The sequence below is a fragment of the Pavona decussata genome, unplaced genomic scaffold, assembly GCF_977016875.1.
Source record: "Pavona decussata unplaced genomic scaffold, jaPavDecu1.1 SCAFFOLD_67, whole genome shotgun sequence".
In the NCBI taxonomy this organism is placed as follows: Eukaryota; Metazoa; Cnidaria; class Anthozoa; order Scleractinia; family Agariciidae; genus Pavona; species Pavona decussata.
The window spans coordinates 495,428-520,000 of record NW_028145486.1 but is presented as its reverse complement, the minus strand read 5'-3'; the positions used below and the strand labels follow the sequence as shown (position 1 = coordinate 520,000).

At 37.7% G+C, this 24,573-nt stretch overlaps 1 protein-coding gene across 1 annotated transcript; it reads left to right on the top strand.

The window, feature by feature from the left end:
• The first annotated feature begins 16,467 nt into the window (after nt 1-16,467).
• Nucleotides 16,468-17,584, top strand: LOC146477931 (discoidin, CUB and LCCL domain-containing protein 2-like). The gene is made up of 2 exons (XM_085112522.1): nt 16,468-16,827; nt 17,417-17,584. Exons 1-2 carry the CDS (start codon nt 16,492-16,494, stop codon nt 17,582-17,584), a joined length of 504 nt encoding a protein of 167 aa, XP_084968648.1. The 5' UTR covers nt 16,468-16,491.
• Nucleotides 17,585-24,573: the final 6,989 nt, after the last annotated feature.

Sequence of the window (24,573 nt, the reverse complement as noted above, 5' to 3'; positions counted from 1 at the left end):
AAGAACACAGAAGGACAGATGGCTCGGTGGTTAGAGAGACTACAGACCTATGACTTTCGCATTGAATATCGGGCGGGCAAAGGTCATCAGAATGCAGATGTGTTGTCACGGCGTCCTGGTTTTGAAACAAATTGCACGCATTGTCAGCGTCAAGAGGAGAAAGAGTTACCTGGCGACGGCAAAGGAAGTAGGCCAGCTGACACCTTCCCAGTTGTCAGAGAGCTGCACTCGAAGTCTGCCATCGCTGGGCAAGAAGAATCGAAGGACGAGGAACTGTTAGGAAGCCAACAGTGGACAACATCACAGACAGATCAATTTCCCACATCGTGAAGTGGAAGGATGCTGGCAACCGCCCCGAATGGCCTTCTATTGCTCACTTTGACTCGACTACAAAGGCCTACTGGGCCCAGTGGGACTCCCTAGCTCTCAAGGAGGGTGTGCTGTACCACCGATGGGAATCGCCTGAGCGTGGCGAAGAGACGTGGCAGCTGGTGCTCCCTACAGCACTTCGTGCCGGTGTGCTGAAACCTCTGCATGATACTCCAGTAAGTGGTCACCTAGCAGTGTCGAAGACCCTAGGCAAAGCCCGTGAAAGGTTCTACTGAATCCATTGTCGTGGTGACGTTGAGAAATTGTGCCACAAATGTGACCTGTGTGCGTCTAGGAAGGTTCCCAGGGTGATGTAGAAGGCTTCCAATCTCTTCCACTTTCTTGGAAAAAAAACTTTCCATAGTTTGGGGAAGACCAAAATGAATAAATTAGTATTGTTCCAACTCAAGGAGAATCAAACCCCATCCCCAAAGCCATTGTGGCAAATAATATTCATGGTCAGTCTGTATAGAATGAGTTGGAGCCAAAAGTCCATTTTGCGGAATTTGGGGAGTTGCAATGAGGTAGAACTGGTGATCTCCAAGCTTTCCATCTAAAAAGGCACATCCAACTCCACACAGTACTAATGATGAGTAAATAATAGACAGGCTTAATTTTTAACATTGGTGGTTATTGGCTCATCTGCGATGGGCGAAAATATTTAATCAAACTGGTCTACATTGCTTTGTGTTAAGATAGGAGGGCCTTTGTAGTATTCCATAAATTTTTCATATTAAAACTTTGTATGATTGTGGTTTGGTTGTTTTTCTGTTTTTCTGCAACAATCGTAGCTGTAGGAAATACTGAGGAAAGTGTTCCTAGTTTGCTGTACTTTGAAGTTGTGCCCCCTGAACAAAGATGCAATTAATTAAAAAAAAAACCATAGTCATTCACTGGGATGTTGTTATTCTTTCCATTAGAATAAGACAATATAATTACCAGAAAATGGATAACGAGAAGGCTGAATCAAAAGGGATTCTCAAGTAACTAAGCCCTTTTTGACGCGTGGGGTGGTGGAAGGATGAAGCATAAAAGAAGCTGCGACAATCACTAACAATATGGCTCGTATTTATTAGCTTTTAACCTTAAAGCCTCAGTGTCAACATACAGTTTCTCCTTACTGGTCTCTACATGTCCATTTTTCATAGTAGCATTATAAGGAGGTTCCTGGAATATCAAAAAATTTCACTATTGGTGATCTCATGATCTCTCCTTGATTGTGCATTGATATTATTAGGAGAAATTTGATACTGATCACTACTGGGGCTTAAAGGTTCAAGGTTCATTGTTCTGATATTTTTTGTGTGCTTGTGTAAAAAGTCCTTGAACATAATTTTGTGTTGCTGGTCTTAATATTAAGAAAATATAGGACTTGACATCCATGGGTGCAAATATCAATGCGAATTTTTTTTTTTTTTTGCCCAAGGAATTGGCATCAACAAGGAATTTTCATCCAAGACAGACACCGTTTTCAAAGCTTTTTTCCCCCACCACTTTTCTGCAGTGGGTTTGTGTCTCACAGTTTGATTAAATTCTGTTAGTTCCTGGCTATGGAAGGCCATCAGGTTATGGAAAACTTAAGGATGGTTACTGAAGATCAGCTTACTGTGATAGCTGTTTTGCTGCAGGAATGGTTGACAGTTCATTTGAACACACAGACATGCACACACAAACAAATAGTGGAAATATTTTTTTTTATTTGTTTTCTATTTATCTCCCATTTGCTACTTTTATGAGCCCAAAAGACCTTCACACCTTCCTACTACTATTATTATTTTTTGTTTTTGCTAAAATCAAGGTTCCCATCAGAGGTGAGTGTCCATGTATCTGCTTTGGACATAAAGAACCTTGTATTATTAGTGTATCATTCTCTATGCATGTACAAATAACACAAATTATACTCAGTACAACAATGATTATTTAAGCAGCTCACTGTGCCTTGCAAATCAAATGCAGATAATGACTTTTGTTCTTCATATCAAGAGTCAAATATTATTACACTTGTGTATTATGTGGTTCTAATTTTCGAGTCTGTGGACTCAAATGTGTAAAATTATAACCTTTATCAATTTGTCATCAAAGAGGCAATTGAAGGGGGGTATGTCCCCTAAACTTAACATAAATTTCAGATGAAAACTTTTCAAGTGTTATGAGATAAAGTTGAATCAAGATCCACTGAAATGGAAAGCTCATCAATGCCAAATAAAAATCTACTGGAAAACTCATAGGGACTTGCTGTGTTTGCTCACATGTTGCAAGTAAACAAAACATTCTTCAGATCCCAAATCCAGATGTGGATTTCCCAAAAGAAATTCAAACTTCCAGTTTTGAGAAAAAAAAACCTTTAAAGCAGCAAGGGTGTAGTTGGCATTTTAATGTTGGACATAATTGGGCGCCTACCATTTACATGGACAGGTCTTTCTGGTTTGCTGGTATATAACCAAGAGTGTAAGCATGGTGTTAGGGCTAGGAGGCCCTGTTTAGCTGGTTTATATAATATTATATTATTACTGTGACCTGAAGTTGTGTCCTTTGGCCTGTATAAGAAACCTGCCGCATTTACACAATCCATTTGGCTTGGAAATTTAAACCATTCACTTATGGAAGAAGGGAAATTTGTGTGGCCAAATTAGCTGAAGAGATTACAAAGAGAAGAAATAATTTTAACGTATCACTGGTAGACCATAATTTCTGAAACTTTGCAAATGAAAATATCACATGAACCGTTTGACTTTCCAATTCAAATTTTAACAGCAAGATACCAATCAGTAACTTTATTGTGCCTCATCTACAACAACGGCCACAAAATGTTTCTGATAAAGCTTCGACAACAAGAACTCTCTGCATTGTCTGTTGCTAACTGTTACATTACCTTGGGGTGCACAAAAATGATGTGACATTTCCCTGCCTGTAAATTACAGTATCTTCAATACAGTTACCATCTAAGGCGAAAACTGGTACAGCTACTTCGGTTGAGTTAAGTCTTTTTAATTGATCGTCGATAAGCACGTTGATCTTCACTGGAGAAAGTAGAATTACGATGGATTTGTTTTCGGAACAGTTTTCATTACAAAGATGTTCGCAAAAGGTAGGAACTAATCTGAGTAAAAAAGTGATTTACCGCGCTTGTTGATTGCAATCTCTCCTAGAGCCTTTTTCGTTTTGGTTTAAGTTTCAAGTTTTGTTGTCCTCTGGACCGTAGAACGTTCCGAAGAGCACCCTCGAAAGCGAAAACTTCACCAGGAATGATCACAGTTATGAGCCGGCGGCCATTCAGCACGGTGGACAAAGGATGATGGGCAGGCCCGTATTCCGGGCCTCAAATCGAACTTTACCAGATCTCCCCTCCACCTGACCGTGGGAGATCTGGGTACGAGATTACACGTAGGGTACAAAGCTCTTTTTGTATTTTCAGATAAATTTAATTAACCCCTGATTGCCTGTGCGGTATGTGAATACGTTGTTGTTATGTTCCAACTCTATAAACCTACACAGAAAGCTAGTAGATGTCTTGAAGATGAGCTATTTATCTTTTGAAATATTTTTTTGATGTAGATAGCAAGAGTATAATAGTTAATTTGGTGAGATTTGACAGGAAGTTTGGTATAGTGCGTCATCAACGTTTATAACGAGCGCTTAAAACTATGTCGGCAAAATTTATCCTGTAGATCGAGTCCCACGGTGGATCGCTTTCTAACATTTATTACTTTCAAAATTTGCAATAATGACGTGGTATTGTAAAGGAAGTGAAATATTAAATACCTGCCTTCGAGATTTGTCGTTGAGAACAAAAAAACGTTAACTTTAGATGAGTGGATTGTTTTAGTTATGTGATTTGCGTGATGGTAATCGTGACAGCGAGTCATCGAACTAGTCAAAATACCCGTAGCCGTAAATTCAACTTTTCTCATTTTTAGAAAATCGAAAGAGCGGTAGAACTTTTAATTGTGATTTTTGAAAATAGTTCACCAAAGGGAACATTTAGGTGAAATAAAATGAAATCTGAAATTTTCTCTCTGTCGTCGGATTTTTGATATTCACAGTCAGTAGCTCTTAAGCAAACATCTAGACTATTAAATAGAAACAGGTCAACCCATTGTTCTTATCGCTTCTCAGTGACTATTTCTATTTCGTTAGTTACTGGCTGTTTGTCGAAGCGCCTTGGCGGTTTTAAGAAAATGTTGCTTTGTTTGTCTCATGAGTACTTCAGAATAAATGACTCAAATTTCTGCAAGGCTGATCGGACTGCGTAGAAAACTTAACACGACAGCGACATGATTGAGACCAAATCAAGAATCAACAGAATGCGGCAACCGTGGACAGCTGTTTCGATCTGGTTGGCTCTCGTCAGCACGGTGTAGCACAGCAAAAAGTAGAACAATCAACGCGAGTCGAGTGGTCTACCAAATGCACGTGGTAGTGATTTCGGATGGGCCCAAGTTCAGACATCCGTCCACGTCATAGCGCGTGACTACGAATAATGAACAAAAGAACTGAAATATTATGTCACTGTCGCAATAAGTTAAATGAGAAAAGCAAAACTTTCCTTCACAAGTACATGGCTAAACCATGTAGAAGAAATAACCACATAGACATTCCTGACATTTACGCTTCCCTTTCTTAATTTGCTGTTTTCTTGCACGCCTAGCTCATTTACACAATTTTGGACTTTTACAATTCGGTCGTTACGCTTTTTCACTCCATCATAACCGATAAAGACATAAGGTCTTAGGTTGAAACGTCTTTCAGTGTTTTACAAAACGTTTGCTTTCAGCATAATTTAAACCAGCATCAAACCATTTCACACATTTTAATCATGAATCCTGGAAGCAATTTTAGTATTTTTCGTAGGACGACTTGTTTTTATATTTCACTTCGTTGTTGATATTTATAAAACATTTAAGATAGTACGCGCGCTCTAATTGGTCGTTAGGTGTGTTTAGATGAGAGTATTTAAACACGGTTGTGACGTCACACTTGCTGTGTCTCATGGCTCAAAGCTTTCGCAAGACTCGCAAAGTAATTTCAAGTAAAACTGCTAACGAAATGGAGAAAAATTTCCCAAATTTTAACAAAAGAAAGAAGAACCACAGCGCTTTGCCTGCCTCGATGATCGAGAGCTAGACGATCTCATCGAGGGAGCTCAAGCGAAGACGACAAAATATGCAACAAAATACGAAGTAAACGTTTTCAAGATAATTTTTGCATCTGAGCACTATAATGACATTCCCTGAAAGACATTTTTTTAGTCAAAAAATGTACACGAAAGCGAACACAAAACATGGCAAGAAAAAAAAAGGGTATTACTACAGTGAAGGCGGTTTCGAAATGTCATCTCATTATCCAAAAACTCTGGCGAACTTTTGCTTTGAATTTCTCCAAGAATTTAGAATGGTTTGAGAACCATTTCATCTAATTTCCAAGAAGGTGATAAACAAAACTCGCTGCGCCTCGTTTTTTCAACCATTTCTCTAACTCTTTAACAATTCATCATGCTATTAGCCGGCGGAGCAGTCTTTCTGGTCATGTGGGTGAGTTTAGAAACACGGTGAAATTTGAAACAAAGTGTTTGAACAGAATTGAAACACATGTAGAAAATGAGAATGATGCATTAATCAGTAGATGAAACAGGCATACTCGGAAAAAATCCGACTGCTCGTTAATCAATCAACCTAAGACCTTCCGATTACTAGCTCGGATGCTCTACCACTGAACTACTGGAGACGCCCGGGATCTAAGGCCATTAAACTAGGTTGATGGGACAAACATCCTGCATACTGCTAGGATTGGAATGTCAATGTGTGGCATATGCGCAATTGAAATAATGTGATGGAATATGTTAAGCCTGGTGAATAAATGAGAATGATGTATTAGTCAGTAAATGACACAGGTATACATGTGGAAAATGTTTCTCAATTTACATATTCATAAGTCAACACAACAACAACGTTAACAAAATAGCACACAATCTGATACAGCGTGTTTAGAGGATATCTCTTCTTGGACGGCTTTGCCGCTTCTTGAAAAATTTCGGCATCTTCACTTCACTTTTATTTTAGATGATTCCTCGCAAAGATATACATGTTGACTGTGGGTATCAGTTATCAGAGATATACGTTATCAGTTATCTGTGGAATTAATTTGTCATCTTTTAAGACTTTAATTACCTTTTAAGACAGTTAAAAGAGTCATTCACCTTAGATAATTATACCTAGTTTTATAAAAGCCGTGCTCTCATCGCTAACGGAATTGGGTTCTAATGGCCAGGAAAATGCCCAATTTTTCCAGGACATTTGACACTTCTCCTTCGAACAGCCAATAAGAGTATTGCCAAATGAATGTCTTCAAAGAATAAGTAATCACGGCTGTGGTACAAACTGGGGCAAATCTGTGAACTACTTACAATGTTCTTATAACCCAATCAAAGGGTCAGACATAGACAGGTCCAGTGTTACTCTATAGTAGGTTTATAATTAAAACCTTAACCCTGAAATGTTGTTGTTTTTGTTGTTGTTGTTGTTGTTGTTGTTGTTATAATTAGTAAAAACTAACCTTTAATTTTGTTTGTTTTAGTTCCTTTGTGGTTGAAGGTCAACACCGAAGAAGTGTGTTTTGGAGCCCGTGATAATTCATATGGCACGTTTTTCATGCCACAAAACGGTGACATCTCCTCTTTTAAACTCGTGCATTTAAGAGGCAGAATATCGTGTGGACCTGGAGGTGGCTATATCAGCAACTGGGGGTGCGCTGTGACAGATTCTCTTGCGACCTATCTTACTGATACTAGCAATAAAATCGTTTTCCCACAAATTTCTATGGTCAGGTACTACAGGCTCTCTGGGATATGGTCAAATTCAAGTGAGCTAACTTTTAACAATCGTACTGTGCCCATGAGAGTTTCAACTGGTCAGCAGTTTAGAGTGTGGCACTTCGAAGATTTGAAAGATCATACAGAGAGTGACAATGGAGGGCAGACGTGCATGGACATATACGCGTTGTACGTATAAACCTTGCTGATACGCTGAACTTAGAATTGAGAAATCTAACAATCTGGTTTGAGGCAAACAAGATTTCTTTAAATCTACTGCCGTTCAATATTAAGAAATTTTCTGTGTTTTTCCGAGGACTTAAATTTTATAACTCCCTTAACAGCAAAATCATCAACTCTAATTCAATTTGCTCTTTTAAGAAAGCCCCTAAGAAATGGGTGATAAATAATTTAGATTGCGTTCGATTAATCGTATTCCGGAATAAGAATAAGCGGAATAGCTTTTAGATTTCTCTTTTACGTATACGTTTGGGAAGAAGTTTCCACAAACTTTGGCTGACACATGATAATTTAAAAGCGATTTTGTATTCCAGTAACTCCAAAAACCTGTTTTGAGGGATTTTTTGAAGTAGTTGTATGTATTCCTATTCTGGAATAGGGTTCTGATCAAACACACCCTCTGAAGTCATAGTTTTTGCAATGTTACACGCTCAAGGGCTTTTCGCAGCAAACAGTTCTATTGTTAGATGCTCTGTGACTATGAATTAGCCAATGGACGCGTGCGCTTCGGCGGGAAAAACTTCAGCTATTTAATAATAATAATAATAATAATAATAATAATAATAATAACCGTTTACTGTATGGCTTGCTCCACGAGCGGGCAAGATGACTCAAATCCGGCGCTGTGATCGGCTACCCGAGTGAGCAAGATGGAGCTATTACCCGTTGCCGTCCGAAAGTTTAATCCCGAGCAACAATTCAACCTTTTCTTCGATTTTCTCGTTGTCCTGAGGAAAAATGCTCACTAAAATGTTCGATAAACTGTCATCATTTACCGAAAGGAAAGGAAAAAGAATGGAATCATCCTGGTGTTGTGAAAATTTTGTTTCAGCTTCAATGAATGTGAGTTGAATCGGTGAGTTGCTCTGTGTGTAGATAGATTGATTTTGGGAAACTTATTTTCTCAGGTCGAGTACTAAATTGATTAGTTTTCTAGGTTTGCAATGACTGTATTTAAATATACCGTAGTGAAAGCTGAGTTAAGTGTTTAGAGCAGTTCAGGAAAGTGTTTTTCTCAAGTTCGCCGAAGAAGCTCACGTTTTTAATTTAGCCGCGTCTTGCTTGTTTTAAACAATAAAATCTTATCAAAGCTTCGCCCAGTTTTCTGATTAACCCGCTCTATTTTTCGGCTTATGTTTGCATCTAATTTCAAAATGCATTGTTTTCTTCAAGAATTATTGATAAGAGGCCGAAAACTGTGTAAAAATGTTTATTATTTACGCCACCGCGCGATCGGCTGAAAATGGCGAGTTTTGCCGGATTCTATTAAAATCTTCCCGCACTTGCGAAAATCTAATTTTTCGTACTCAGTGATTGTATGCTCCCTTCAAGCCATTATAAATTTAGAGCCTTAAAATAATGCACTTCATCTCGGTCCATAAAAACGCAAAAAAAAGAACGTGGCCAATATCCAGCCATCTTGACCAAACAAGCTTGGTCAATAACGCATATTTATTCACAAATCCAAGTGAAAAGGAGATAAAAGAGGTTATCCCTTTCTAGTTTATCTCCTGATAATAAAATAAATTAAAGCATTAATTATTTACAACTTGGTTACAACTTGGATATACACTGTATATAAGTAACATAACAATAGTGCTTGTTAACCACCTTTCTTTAGCACTTTCATTTCACTTGTATTTTCATAAATATACACATATAATATCAAGATCATTTTGTTTTCTTTTAACTTGACAAAACTCAGTGTCAAAGTGGGAAAAACTTCAGCTTAATATACACTGTATATAAGGTCTGGGGCAAACGTCGAATCTTAGTCGAACTTAATTCGTCGAACGTACTAATTTTGAAATAGGCGCTTGAATAGTGCGACGCTTGCTGCAATTAAGTTCGACTCAAATTAACTGGTTCGACTCCAGCATAAGTTTAACTTGCCAGGTCGGATAATGCGACAATGGTTCGGCGTTTCAGCAAACGCCGTTCTAAACAGGCGCTGAACTCAATTTATAAATCATTACAAAATTACAAAATAATTGATTCAAATGTGATGGACTGCGCAAATTGCAAACGTCACATAAATACCGACTTCCCCATCAGCCAAACGCTATTTCCCCCCTTGACGAGCATGCGCTGTACAGAGACAATTTCGCGACCGGGAACGGCGAGCTATCGAAGTCATCAAAGTCATTGCTGACAACGCACAGCGTGATGGAAATGTGTTTTTCGTGTTTCATGAACACTAAACATAAATGCTTGAGATGCGTATTGCCTATTTGCAATAAATGCTCAGTGTTGGAGTTTTCTCTTTCTATTTTTCGCAATTTTAATTGTAATTTTAATTTGGCAATTAAAATTGCCAAAGAAAGGCCCGACGAGCACTGTATTGCAGCATTTCGCTAGCAAGTCCTAGCAGTAACTAGCAGCGCATCGATTGAATAGCATGGGGACACGTGCTTATTCCCGTGTTTTAATGAAATGCAACTTGTGAATTAGGGTCGACGAAGGTTCGACATTTGCTACCACGCTGGAATTAAGTCGACGTTTTGTCCAACCTGTTTTTAATAAATTCGATGCTACTCAGATTTGACTTTTGCCCCAGGCCTTAGGTGACTTCGTTCTAATGCTAATGACAACCTGCGACTGCATAGATCTGTCTTTAGGACAAAGAACCATCGTGGGCGAGCCCGCGCTTTGAAACAATATTCCTATTGATGTGAAGAGCACCCCATCCTTTGAGTCTTTTAAAAACAGGGTAAAAACCTTTTTATTTGATTTTGGGTTTTAAATAAATGATCTTAAATTATTTTTTTTTGTATTCTTATCGTTTATTTATTTATTTTTTTTCGTAAGAGCATTAAGATGTTTATGTAATACGCTAGAAATAAATTACTATTATCGCTCACGAGTTAAAAGGATGCAGTTTGGGTGGGGTTGGTGGGAGTAAGTAGATCTCAATGCAGATTGATGGAATAATTAATGTTTGATATGTTTTACATTATTATTTAAAGGATCATGAATTTTCTTCTCGTTTAATGACAAGTGTCACACACTTGCCAAGCCTATTAAAATTTGTGTTAGAGAGTTTAAAAAACGTTATTGTCATTCAAACAGATTTACCATATTGAATTTTTTATAAACGAAGGTAAAGTTTTAATTTGATTGAACTTATTCACTGCCGACACCTAATATCACTTGTTTGTATTTCTCTACTTGCAGATGCCGCGCCAATCCATTTTTTCTAACTGTCCATAAATTGAACTCACACTTTTCGCGATAAATGCAATTTATCTACGGTGAGAAACATTTAAGGTATAGTTAAGACGTGAATATGAAAAGTGTTTAACCTTGGTTCTCACCAACGGAATAACGATGCTAATCGTAATCATAATCTTTATTTATGTCGCTTGCATCTCAGAGGCAACCCTTAAAACAATAACAATAGGGTCAACATAATCATGAGAAAATGATCGATTACTTCATTGATTAACTTCACCTTTGTGGTTAAGCATGTGTTGTTATTAAAATATGCTTTCCACGCAATCAGAAGAGCGTTATGTCCATGATTATACTTATATTATGATTTTGATTATGATTATGTTCGTCATGTTGCTAATGGAAACCACGTAATCCTTGGTAATTAAAACGTTGTTCCATAGAGTTATGTAGAGAAAGCCCTATTGAAAATTTACAGCCCAGTGAGTTGTCAGTTCGAATGTAAAATTGAATGTTATCCTTTCAAAATGCATGAATGGATTTACGCTTTCGTCAGTTGTTAATTCCCTTTTCATGCACTTACGTGTTAAAATGATGCAGTAAGTGAGGGAGGTGGGAAGAGTAAGTAGGCCTTGGTGCAGTTTCATGGAATATTTTATAAGAAAAGATTTATATTTTTTTAAAAAACTGTCAAAAAAAAATTCAAAAACCTACTAAATGTTATGTTAGAGAGTTTATAAAACATTCCTGTCATTCAAACAAATTTACCATATTGAATCTTGTAGAAATGAAAATAAAGCTTTAATTTAACTTGTTTACTACTAAAACTATAAATAACTTGTTTTCCGTCTGTCTTTCAACTGCCAGCACCAATCAATTTTTCTAACAGTCCATAAATTAAAATTCATACTTTACTTGATAAATGCCTTTTTTTTATTCGCGGAGGAACATTAAAGGTATAGTTTAGATGTGACTAGCAAAAGTTTTGTTTAAGCTTGGGGTATTCAACAACGAAATAACGGTAATAAGTAATAATAATTAATAATTATTATTTTTGTCGTTTATGTCTCAGTGGGAACCCCAAAAACAATAATAACAGGATCAACCAAGACTCTCTTGGATCAACATAATCGTAAGAAAATGATGTATTATTTCCCTTGATTATCTTCTGTGCTATGTCTGTGTTGCTCTTTAAAGTATGTTTTGCCACTAGACCAGAAGACCGTTATGTGTTATGTCGATGATTTTGATTGCAGTCATTGTCGTCATGTCGCTAATTGAAACCAGTTAAGCCTTGGTTATTAAAAAGTTGTTCCATACAGCCATTTACAGAAAGGCCTATTAAAAATTAAGGGAACTAGGGAGTTCATAGCTTGCATACCAACCTGCATTGAATCCTTCCGAAATGAATAGATTTATGCTTTTATCATTTGCTATTTCCTTCTACTTTACGTTTCCAATTTTGGATCAGTGCTTGTGCGACGACGCTGTTAGTCTCAGTCGTGAACAAAACAAAAGGCTTAAGTATGCCCTCTTCAAAGATCACTTATTTTACGCACTTCTCGTTCCAACCATTACAACGACTTTGTGAGCGCGGATCGTTACTCACAGGCGGTCGTTTATCCCACGTTAAGAAACAGAACTTCTGATACGCGGTAATGAAAACGGTTTGCCAAAACAAGGTTCACGACGGTAAGATAACCAAACAAAGTTTATTGAAGCTGTGGAGACGTTAACAATGCTTGGAAGTGAAGCGATGTGTAGCGAAGCGATAACAAAGCGATGTATAAAGCGGTTTCGAAAACTAAGAAGTAAATACAACGAAAACTATAGTAAGACTAAGTACTAAAGCTATTACAAACTTAAGAAACAAAAGTGAAAACTTCATAAATCCGATACGAAAAGGCAATAAAAACAGTAATATGCACAAAGTAAAGAGACTTACTTCTGTGTCCGCGTTAGGGATTTTACAGCGTTAAACTTGAGTTATAGTCTTGATCTTTACGCGATGGCACGTTGACTAGAACTGAGCGTTTTCCTGAACACGTTCGAGGAAAAGCTAACTAACTACAAAGGACTATAGATAGAATAATTGAAAGCATTGTTTCGTTGCTTGTACGTGGGCAAACATATCCGTTGGTTTGACCACAGAAACTTAAACTTGTGACAACAAAGAAACTCTAAAGTCTAGAAAGGAAATACAAAAACCATGAAGAATAATTTGGTAGCAACAGACTTCGTTCACAACCGGAAAACACTGCCTTCTGCAATGCTTAAAAAATGAAAGATGTTTTTCCACAAAAAATTGGTGCGTTTCCTGGACAAGATGGGAATTTCACCTGCGAGTTACTTCCAACGGATAAGTACAACGCATCTGAAAAGTTCCAAGCAAATCATTCCTTCCATCATTACAGCATCCTGGTGAGTTATTGCTAATTCTGGGGTATCACGGCGAACAAAATCGAACGAAATTTCCATCGAACTAAATCAAACGACTAAATTCGATTTTGCTCGGTCATCGAACGAAATTGTACACACAATTTTGTTCGATTGGGTTCGGAAATAAAACTTTGAGCTTAAACTGGCCCCACATAAACAGTGTCTGGTCTAGTGAACGTGCAAGCGTAAGTTAATCTATTCTCATATGTAGAAACGCTCAACTGGTACAAGGCTTTAGGTTCCTCTTAAAGGAAAGGAAAAAACACCCTTTTACTTCAAGACTCGATCTTTGAGACTAGGAGCTCTCTAGTACTTATCCGGAACCAAGGGATCGGTAAGAAAGATTGAAAACTTTTAATTCATGATTGTTCTTGTGGTATTGCTTTAAATAGTTAAATAGTTATTTTATAAATAGTTAATTTTCTCATGTTCCGAACGTCTATTACAACAAAAAACGCTTGTTTCAATATCCAATGTCCAATATTTACCTATTCGCCAAAATGAATCGATGAGTGGGCCGGGAATTTGTCAAAATCCTTACCAAAATTAGTAAGCAACTTGATCACGAGGGAAAACTGGAGACGGTTAATAGAAATCATCGAAAGAAGATTGAGAAGGCGAAAAATAAGATAATTATTCGAATGACAGTATTAGAAAGCAAGGTAACAGAACACATACAACACGTTCGTTTTCGATAGGCACCTGCGACGTTTAGAATATAGGCAGTTATATTTTACTTGTAAAATGTTTTACTTGTTCTTGGGAAGTTTTCAATTTTTATTCCAGAGCCCTTGTGAAACATTTCTTTGCCAGAATGGAGGAAGATGCAGGGCGCTTTACGAGACAAACAGTTACAGGTGCTCTTGCACAGGACGATTCACTGGGAAAAACTGTGACAAAGGTAAGCATAATAAAATGGCAGCACATTGCTCGTGAAAGTTCTAACGTGAAAAAGCAAAATAGTTTGGTAAAATCTAACCCTATGCATCGACTCAGCACCTAGTTGGTTGGTGGAGGGTTGGTGCAACCAAGCACCGTTTTATTTCACCACGGCTAAACCCGCTTCTTGCAACACAAAGGAAAGGCTAAGGAACTGTATATTTTTGGTGGAAAGCAGAGCCAGGTTAAATAAGTGAAGCCTAACATTTGGTTAACATTTAGCTGGACTCGTTTACAAACAAGTCAACTCATTTTCTTTTTTCGCTTCCTAGGGACTATTCTTATTTCGGGAGTTACTGGCTGCTTCTCGTAGCGCCTCGGTGGGCATGCTCTACAAACACTTAATCCCATACGCATAATTTATTTACGCTTTCCTTTTCTTAATTTCCTGTTTTCTCGCACGCCTAAGTCATTTGCACAATTTCGGACTTTTATAATTCGTTGTTACGCTTTTTCACTCTATCAAAACCGATGAAAACATAAGCTCTTAGGTTGAAATGTCTTTCAGTGTTTTACAAAACGTTTGCTTTTAGAGTTTTTTTTTTCTTTTTTAGCCAGTATCAAACCATTTTACACATTTTAGCCATGAATCTTGGCAGCAAGTTTAGTATTTTTCATAGAACGGCTTTTTTTGTATTTCATTTCGTTGTTGATATATCAACAACCTCCTAAACTTTGAAAATAGGGGTGAAAATTAATCATTAATTCCACTTATTAATCATTCGTGACAAGAAAAAAAAAGAAAATCAACACAGTGAAGGTGATTTCGAAATGTCATCTTCATTATCCAAAATCTCTGGAGAACTTTTGCTTTAAATTTCTACAAAAATTGAGAATGGTTTGAGACCCCGAAGACACTTCGGAGATTGTTAAAAAAAACCGAGTGTGCCTCGTCTTTTCAAGCCACCCCTAAACTAATTTATTGTTCATGACGCTATTGGCCAACCGGATCACTTTTTTTTGGACAGGAGAATGAGTAAAGGAATCCAGTAAAATTTGAAAGAGATGTGGAAACTGTTTCTTAATTTACGTTTTCATCAACCGAAATAACAACAACGTCAACAAAATAGCACACAATCTGATACAGCGTCTCCGGAGGGTATCTCTTCATGGATGGCTTTGTCACTTCTCGAACAAATTTCGTCATCCAGTAGTTTAGGCTTGAAACATCCATCTCAACTGTACGTAAATCCAAGGACTCCAGCACCTTGTCACTCCAATACAAATTTCACTCTATACAAAGCTCTTCTTCTTGCTTTGTATTGGCTGCTCTGAATCTATCCGCCATGACGCAGCAACTGAGTACCCCTTTTGCCGGTTCATGAAGAGGAAATACGCATTCATTTGCGTGAAATGGTGACCAATAGCGCAAGTGGGTGTCAGATGGCTGTCACAAAGTCAACAATTCGATAACCTAGCGAGTAGGTGACATGATCGATTTCCAATGCAACAAATATAACAATTAAACAAAGAACACTCTGAATATAAGCTCGGACTCGAAAACAATAAAAGCACTCGCCTACGACCTCGTACTTTCATCTGTTTTCTTTGTATAAAGAATGTAGGTTTTTCACTTTGGATGCTTGTTTACGGAAGCCCGGCGAGGACGAACTGTATTGCATGAAACTTGGAGTGTGAAAAGTACTCATGTCACATCTGTTATGTTAACATAACAGCGCAACGTGTGAAACAACATCTGCTCTCGCATGCCGTACAGCTTACTCTGCACAAGAAACTGGTTCCTGGCTATTAGCTTGGTTTATGCCACTTGGTTACAACTTCACCGCGACACAAGCAAATTTCTCCATGACGCAGGGACTAACCTCTAAGCCAAAATATTTCATTTGAGAGCCCAAAATAGTTTACAAATTTCTGTGTACACAAAAACTTTTTCAGTTATGGAACGCACTGTGAGAAAAGTGCTTTATTTATTTTTATTACTATTACAGGGCTACAATAGTACACGCGCTCTGATTGGCTGCTGAGTGGACAAGATCAGTCTTGTAATGACCAGGCATTATGAAAATTTTTCTCGGCTCGACGGCTCTTTTAAGTTGTGAGTAAAAGCTACGAGCGCGTGGGCGAAAACAACAAAAAATATGGACAAAGTACAACTATACAGATACTTCTTTAGTACGAGCGGCGAAGAGAGCCATAGCGAGAGCGAGTCTTATTATCCAAAGGACGAAGAACAGGCCAAAAGTGAGATAAACAACGTACACTGTTCACAATGTAAATCTATGTATTAAAAGTAATCTTTAATTTATCAATGAAATTCTAATTCTTGCAAATGCACTGTAATTTATAATTGCACTTAATAAAATTGATGATTCTAAAAAAGAGACGAACTAAGAAAACAAGAATAATACAACGTTAGTGAAGTAAACAAATGGAGAGCAAAAACGAAATATGTGAAAAAATAAATAATAAAAGGAAATAGAATAGATAAAGAAACAAAAGGAAACTTCATTATTCCATTGTGGTTATGTTTCCTTGTATTTCTAGAGTGTCAAGGAGCTCTCGGTATGGCAAACGGTTCGATAACTGACGAGCAGATTAGTGCTTCTTCAGTGTATGATGCCAATCATGCCGCCAAGCAGGGGAGACTCTACTTTAAAGAAACTCCAATCAAATCAGGAGCATGGGTAATTACACGACGTCAGATAAATCAGTATCAGTGGCTGCAAATTGATCTGAGCGACCAGCACACCAAAGTAACAGGAGTAGCAACGCAAGGAAAGAATTATAACAATTGGTACGGCGGAGTTCACCAAGAGTGGGTGACAAAGTACAAATTGCGGTATAGCAATGACGGTGTGACCTTCAAGTACTACAGCGAAAAAGGGCAATCTGAAGACAAGGTATATAGATAAACTTTTTTCAATTAATGAAACACGGACAACCTTAAAAAACTACGACCAATTTGGTTGAATTTCACACCTTTAGACCTAGCCGGATTTGAAACGAAACTATTTATTTTCATTTTAATGGCCCTCCCAATGAGATTTATTGATTTATTGATTAATTGATTGATTGACTACATGACTGACTGACTGACTGATTGATTGATTGATTGATCGATCGATCGATCGATCGATCGATCGATCGATCGATCGATTGATTGATTGATTGATTGATTGATTGATTGATTGATTGATTGATTGATTGATTGATTGATTGATTGATTGACACTTTATTTATCCTCGGTGTTCAACTTAGTATTCTTAGAAAATGCTTTACATGGAAGCCAAGCATCAAAAATAATGTTATCAAAAGGCCTTCAATAAAGTGTGTGTATATAAAAAATTCAACTACGGATACCATTTTAGGGCTAAACCGATGATAGCTCTCCTTTGAAAGATGACAACTTTATCGCCTGTTTCAGAGAACCTATGGAGTCATTTCTTTGCTCAGTGCCGTTGTAAACAAAAGCTTTTTTCTCTCTGTTAGGAGTTTGTTGGTAACACAGACCGAGACAGCGTTGTTTATCATAAGCTGAACCCACCAATCACAGCACGGTTCATCCGTTTTCGACCAACAGCTTGGAATAATTTGATTGCAATGAGGGTGGAACTTTATGGCTGTAAAGTTAATTATTACAGTTTATCCAGGTCATGAGTAGAATATAATTTGAAGTTGATATTAATCGTACTATAGATTATATTTTTCAAGTGGTCCGCATACAAAAAATATTATTATCCGTGGTATATCGACCAGTGGGAAATTCCCCGCGTAATTCCATCTTCCAAGAGAACAATATTTATATAAGTTTATTTATTTATTTATTTCTTAATTTTTTCTTGTCTTTTTGGCCTTTGTTTTTAACGACGGTTAACGGAGCAGCGCGTTGGTTCAATTACCTCGAGTATCAAGCGACGCATACTCTAGAACACAGTAAATGTTCTTGTGAACGTTTCGGTGAATCATGACAATTTTCCACGGTATATTTAACTCGGGAAGAACAGCCACGCTTAAAAAATGCAGTTTCCCTTAATAAAACGGTCTTTTCCACGATACCATAACCACACTTTTCTTTTCTTTCCAACGAGGAAATAATTCTTGCGCTAACAAAATGTACTTTTTTAAAAAAGTCCATAACAAAATTTTTTTGTTTTCTTTCCATTCTGATGTGCGTGAACCGTCCGCCCATCCATATCTATCCATCCATTCGTGTGTTGTTCGTGCATGTCACAGTTATCTTGGAGGCCAAATAATGTTCAAGAACAATAGAGTGACTGTTCGCTTGGTAACTGAAAATGATTGAGAAAATATCGGCAAACTTACATCAAGAGTTTCGATATTGATTTACACCTTTATTAAAGATAAGTGTCAGGGCCGGCGACCTGTCCTATTTCTCATCAAATTAGTGTAAAACAAACACGTCTGTTGCCGGTTCTTGCAAACCATCATCATCATCATCATCATGAACATCGTCATCATTATCATCCATGGAGGTTGTGGTTCTCCAGTATAACTCTGGCAAACATTTGAGCTTCTTAAAAAGGTGTTATAACCCAACTTAAGGACCAGAATTGGACAGCAGGATCTGGTGTTACTTTTTCAAAGACCTTGAATTAAATGCAAAGACTTGTATTCACAATGCATTTTTGTTCATGATAATTGTTCTTATTAGTGTGGTTTTTACAACAATTTTACTAATGACGTTTAATATCGTTTGTTTTAGTTCCTACGTGATTGAAAGTCAACACTAAAGAAGTGTGTTTTGGAGCCCGTGATGATTCATATGGAACGTTTTCCATGCCACATAACGGTGACATCTCTTCTTTTAAACTCGTCCATTTGAGAGGCAAAGTATCGTGTGCAGCAAATCAAATCCTTTCCAGTAACTGGGAGTGCGATGTGAGACAAAATCTTGCAACCTTTCTTACTGATGCTAGAAATAAAATTGTTTTTCCACAAGTTTCTGAGGTAAAGACGTACAAGCTTCCTTGAATTTAGTCTGATTCAACGGAGCTAATATTTAACAGCCTTACTGTACCCATGAGAGTTTCAACTGGTCAACAGTTTAGGGTGTGGTACAGTAAAGATTTGAAAGATGGGACAGAGTATGACGATGGAGGAGAGACGTGCTTGGACGTTTTCGCGTTGTACGTTTAAAACATGGCTTATGCTGGCTTGAGTGCAGGTAGTTTAGCTTGTTCTTATCAATGATGTACTTTAAAAAGCAGGGTACTTGTGAATTTATTGAAAGTTAATCCCAGCTTGTTTTCAAATGCCCCAATTATAATGTGAGGAGTTGAAAAGTGCTGAGACAACTACTGTAGAAAAAAAATCGGTGCCTGCATCAAAGGCGCTGGCTCCGATGGTGTTTCATTAGCCATTTTCCAAAACATTTTTCCATACAATGGATTCTAAATTTTTGGAGTTATACCGGAATAAAAAAGGGGACCTGAATATCGAATGCGAGCAATAAGTTCGTATAGAAGCCTTAAAGCCAAATTTACCTAAGACGCAAAACCTAGAGGCTAGTTTCTTTTTACTTATTCCGGAATAAGGCCAATCGACCGCAATCACTGGGGTCGATCACTGAAATATCAAAAGCTGTTTATCAGCCGTCAACCCTTCTTCAGACGTACTGAGTAGGGGATTATAAGTTGTTGTTGGTTTATAATAATAATAATATTATTAACAATAATAATAATAATAATAATAATAATAATAACGGTTTATTAGCAAAGCCACCGGGTGGCTCTTCTTTGCTAAACCTACAATACAAACATAAAAATAAAACATAACATGAAATTGATTGGCAAACTATGGCAAAATTAAAATACCAATATAAACAGCATAATACTATGTAAAAACTCTCTACAAACATCAGTGGCTATGTAGCGTTCAAGTCCACTTTGGCACGAGAGAAATACTAGCTCCTACATTTCCGTATAAATTCAGTTGTGTCTGTACATTGTTTAACGTCTCTAGGCAGAACAGTACTTTTAAAAAGAGTTTAGAAAACTGATTAACTGATTAATGAATTAATTCAACGAAAAGCGTTTATAAACATACATACACTTCAAGGTAAAAAAAGCCACCTTTGCTTTTGTTGCGTATGAATGAAATAAATTGTGGTTGTGAATGAGAAATTGCTCTCCTTTTTCTTGTTCTTGTTGTGAAGTTGTGTGCATGTGAAAACTGAGAGTGAGTGAAACTCTCTCTTCTTTTCATTTTTGTAAAGTTTGTGAATCTAGTTGTTGATCCACTTGTTGGTTGCGTTGACAACAGAGCCGGGATAGCAAAGTTTCTTAAAAACAGGGCGTTTTACTCTGATCTCTTCAAGAGATCCGAGTTACCCGTATGCAGAAGTCTTACAAACTGCCAATACGGGATGAAGAATTCGACAATTGATAGACACGTTGGAACTTTTAATGCTAAACATTTGTTGCATTTTAAAGTGATCTCGACACAGCCTGACTGGCATGTATTAGTTACGATCAGCTTGATTTTTCGTCACTTACACTTGTAATGTGCGAGGTGACTGATAACCAATGAGCTTTTTTCTAGAATGACTAGTAGCATACTAGTGGGATAGGAGGAGTATCAGTGAGTCTCATTGTGCGAGGTACGCCGAGCTGACGAGCCCCAGAAAAGGAGGCAAGGCTGTCAGCAGCTGCTTTCCAGTCTTAAGAGCTTATCATGTAATTTCTTGCCCACCTTACTGTTGTGTTTAAGCAGGTTTGCATTACCTTAGGACAATTTTGATTTCGGATTTCTAAGCCTCGAGCTTAGGTGACTAGACCGGAGGGCCTGGTAATATGGATAGTTGTAGTTTAAAAGTGTTGACGGGCCTGCACGACTCCTGCAGTTCGCAAAAAGATTGGTCTTAAAGCCTTTATAGCTTATCTCTGCTTAATGAGACGTTAATCTTGATCATGAAGGGAAAAACTCAAATATACTGAATGGAGATTTTCTTAAGCGCTAAATATATGTCATCTACGAAGACATAGGATCCGTGGAATTCGTTACTCGTGATTTCATGTTCATGCTATTAACCTGCGGTGAGATTGCAGGGTGTTCGTTTATCACGTATATGAGAGTCTATCAGATCCACGTCTTTACAAAGTTGATCACTGCTGTCTCTCGCTTTCGAAATCCTTGGCCTCTTGCAGTTGTTTTCAGCTCTGTTGCTCAGTTCGTGACTGAAAGACAAGTATTATGTTCTTAGAGCTGATATGTATCTCCATTGTTTTATGCGTTAGCTCGCATCCGGCAGATATTCAAAGCTAAGACAGTCAGTAACTGTCATGGGAGTCTATAGGATGTTTCAGCGATTCCTTCTGATAAGTGTTTAGTGTTGTTTCTCAGGCAAGACTGCAGTTTCGACTCTCTATGAATCTCGTCAGTTGCCATTGAAAGTTCTGTTAGCGTCGGAGCAAATTATGCTGTTTTGAGTTTATATATCCCCTTTGACCGTTAGGCGGATCGAAATTTCGCGCCTGCTTTTCTATTGGTTCTTGAGTTTGAACCAATGGTGTATCTTTTAAGCGAGCCAATGGCGCAAGAGGATTTTCGATCCCAATGTCAGCTAAGGTCAAAGTGTTTAGTTTCTGACAAAGGCCGGTGTTAAACTTTCCAGATATTTGGCATTCTTGCTGTTCTGTATAGGCAAGGATTGGTTCTCTAAAAGAGCATTTTGTGCGTTGAGTATGTGAATCTTTAGCTCTCAGCATTGCTTAAGCCTGTAGTAAAACCTCTGATGCGAGGCAGAACGGGGCCCGTCCATTAATGTCATAATCAGAGTGTTGACGGGCCTGCCCGACTCCTACAGATCCTATGTCTTGGTAGATGACATATACTTAGCGCTGTCTCCTAAAGACGCGGATCTATTAGACTCTCTTATACGTGATAAAGGAACAGCCTGCAATCTCACTGCAGATAAGCATGAAATCACGAGTCAGTAGAGAAATCCACGGACCCCATGTCGTTATAGATAGCATTTATTTAGCGCTGTCTGATATCTTGCAGTTAATCCGAGCCAGTGAACCTAGACAAATGCCAAAGAGCTAGCATACCCAATGGCATATGAAAAACTTCTCCTAACGGCTCAGAACGATCATTAAGAAAATCTCCATTCAGTGTATTTGAGTTTTTCCCTTCATAATCATGATTAACGTCTCATTAAGCAGAGATAAGCTATAAAGGCTTTAAGACCAATCTTTTTGCGAACTGCAGGAGTCGTGCAGGCCCGTCAACACTTTTAAACTTCAGTTGATATTTTTAAAACAAAATTTAAAACGTTGCTATTTAAACGAACTTTTATTTAACATCTAGTTAATTTTCTCATGTTTCAAAAAAAACATTTTTTGCACATATTTCAATTATTACCTTGTTTTTTATGAATTTTTCTCACTTTTGTAAAGCGCCTTAGATCTTTTTTATTTTATTATTATTATTATTATTTTTTTTTTTGCGCTACATAAATTTTGATTGTCATTGCAAATTGTAGTTAAAGATACATTAAATTACAAATTACAAGTTACAGCCAGTTATTTTGCGATACAGTTGCGAAAACGAAAAAATGTTAAGAACAACTACAACAACTAAGCTAAACAAAATAATCTCGGTAAAGATGCGTTTATGGGTGGATGAGAGGCTGGTTATTTCATTGGTCGAGTTATGCAGTATCATTAATCCATATTAAAACATTAGTTACTATACATTCCAGAATAGAATGGACTACAGAGTCCGCCTCAAGACATCAGGTGCGACAATCATCGTTTGTGATATAAATTTCTTTAGTCATTTCTATTTTAATGGTAATTATCCAATGGAAAAGTTTGAATAGGTATTGTCCAAGTTTTTTATCATTAGAAATTATCTTGGTGGTAAGGATGAGGTCTTGCATGTCAGAATACATACACTGACCTAACTGTAGCAAGTGGATACCAAAGAAAAAAAAATGAGAATTTCATTAAACATCTCAATCCCAAGTTGGACTGCCTGTTCCAGCGACCGAGGGAACTGTCAGGAAAGTTCAATCCCAAGAATGAACCGTGTGGTATTGTAATTCACCAGTCGGTGAATCCAAATTCGCCAATATGATGAAAACCATGAGTGAGGCAGCTGGAATTACTTCACATCTCCCCCACCACTGTGTGAGAGCTACGGCAGTAACCGTGCCGGTTATCAGATAGCAATGTGGAGGCAAGACACATCAAGGTAGTGGCAGGCCACAAATCAGACAGCTCGATTGAATCGTTCGACGCAAGGGCATCCTTTCACCAGAAGGAGAACATGTCGAATATTTTGGGAGTGGATTCGTCTCCGGAGAAGAACCATCACACCATCCACTAGCTATTCCGAATCGCTCCAATGTTCAGCTCTAAATTCAGAACGAGAATAACCCATCCAGCTCTTCTTCTGCCGTTGTATCCCAAGTTTATCAGCAGTCAAACGCCCATCTTCCACAGTCGTTCAGCTTCCCTGGTTGCACAGTCTCCATTGTAAACAACAACTTTTTTCGTTAAACTGTGTCAACTTTCCATACATTTCTACTCATTTACGTTTTCTAGGGAATGTTTACGTCAGTATATATTTGATTGTCATTTCACAATAAAAAAAACTCGGCTCCTCGTTTCAGTTTCGAGTGAATGACAGTTTATAAAATCTTGAATGAAATGCAAAGGCGCACACACAAAGGCCAATGCAATGTGGTGCAGTTGTCAATTATTCGCGCGTGCTGCATGTGACCTATTTATATCACAATTCAACAAAAAAAGTGAACCTGTCTTGTTTTTAAGTTTTGAACGACTAGTAGATTTATACTAAAACAATTAGATTATTCGCCCTCAATGTCAATGCGTGACAGTTGATTCGGGCTTCGTCCTCATCAACTATCACGCGATAGAAATTGGGGCTCATAATCTAATTGTTAAATCTATCTATCTATCTAAGGAAATCAGGAACGTAGCTTCCATATACACACGTACGCCCATGCGTACAGCTGACATCTGGGGAAATTATATTTTTTTTATTGCCTGGAAGCGTTTTTATCATATAATTGGCCAACTGATAAATGTTTTGCATTACACTTGCATCTTTACGTTAAATTTCCCTTTATTCTATCATTACTCAATACTCAGTGGCCATTAATGGCAAGAAAGATTTGAATAGTGACAGAGTCAAAAAAAAGGAAGGAAAACGTCTATAAGTTTCTATAGCCACTACGGTAGTGACATGGAGATCTCTGGGATAGAGATAGGAGGCACAAATGGAATAGAATGGATCAGAATGTGAAGCCACAGACCTTGGTTGAGACTCTTGACAACCACAAACCGCCAATTTTATCCCGGAGTATATGTTGCTCTTATAACATGTTTGTTAACTTATCGTGTGTCAACATGCACTGTGAACGTAGTTTTAGTAGTATGAAGCGACTAAACTCCTCCTCAAAGAACGTATACCATGACGGATGAGGGATTGAGCTTTCTTGCAATACTACACATACATTAACACAAGGACGTTGATACTTACGCCGGTGTTATAACAGAGTTTGCTCGTTCTGAAGGACAGAGACGTCTCGCCTATGCTTATAAGCCGCTTGATGGTGTTACTGTTTGCTTTTCTATTTTTGTTTTTTTTCGTAACAC

Excerpts from the sequence above, each read along its gene's own strand:
- LOC146477931 (XM_085112522.1), top strand. The coding sequence starts at position 16,492 with ATGGCAAACGGTTCGATAACTGACGAGCAGATTAGTGCTTCTTCAGTG. Across the intron at positions 16,828-17,416 it reads AAGGGCAATCTGAAGACAAG|GAGTTTGTTGGTAACACAGA; the intron begins GTATATAGATAA and ends TCTCTCTGTTAG.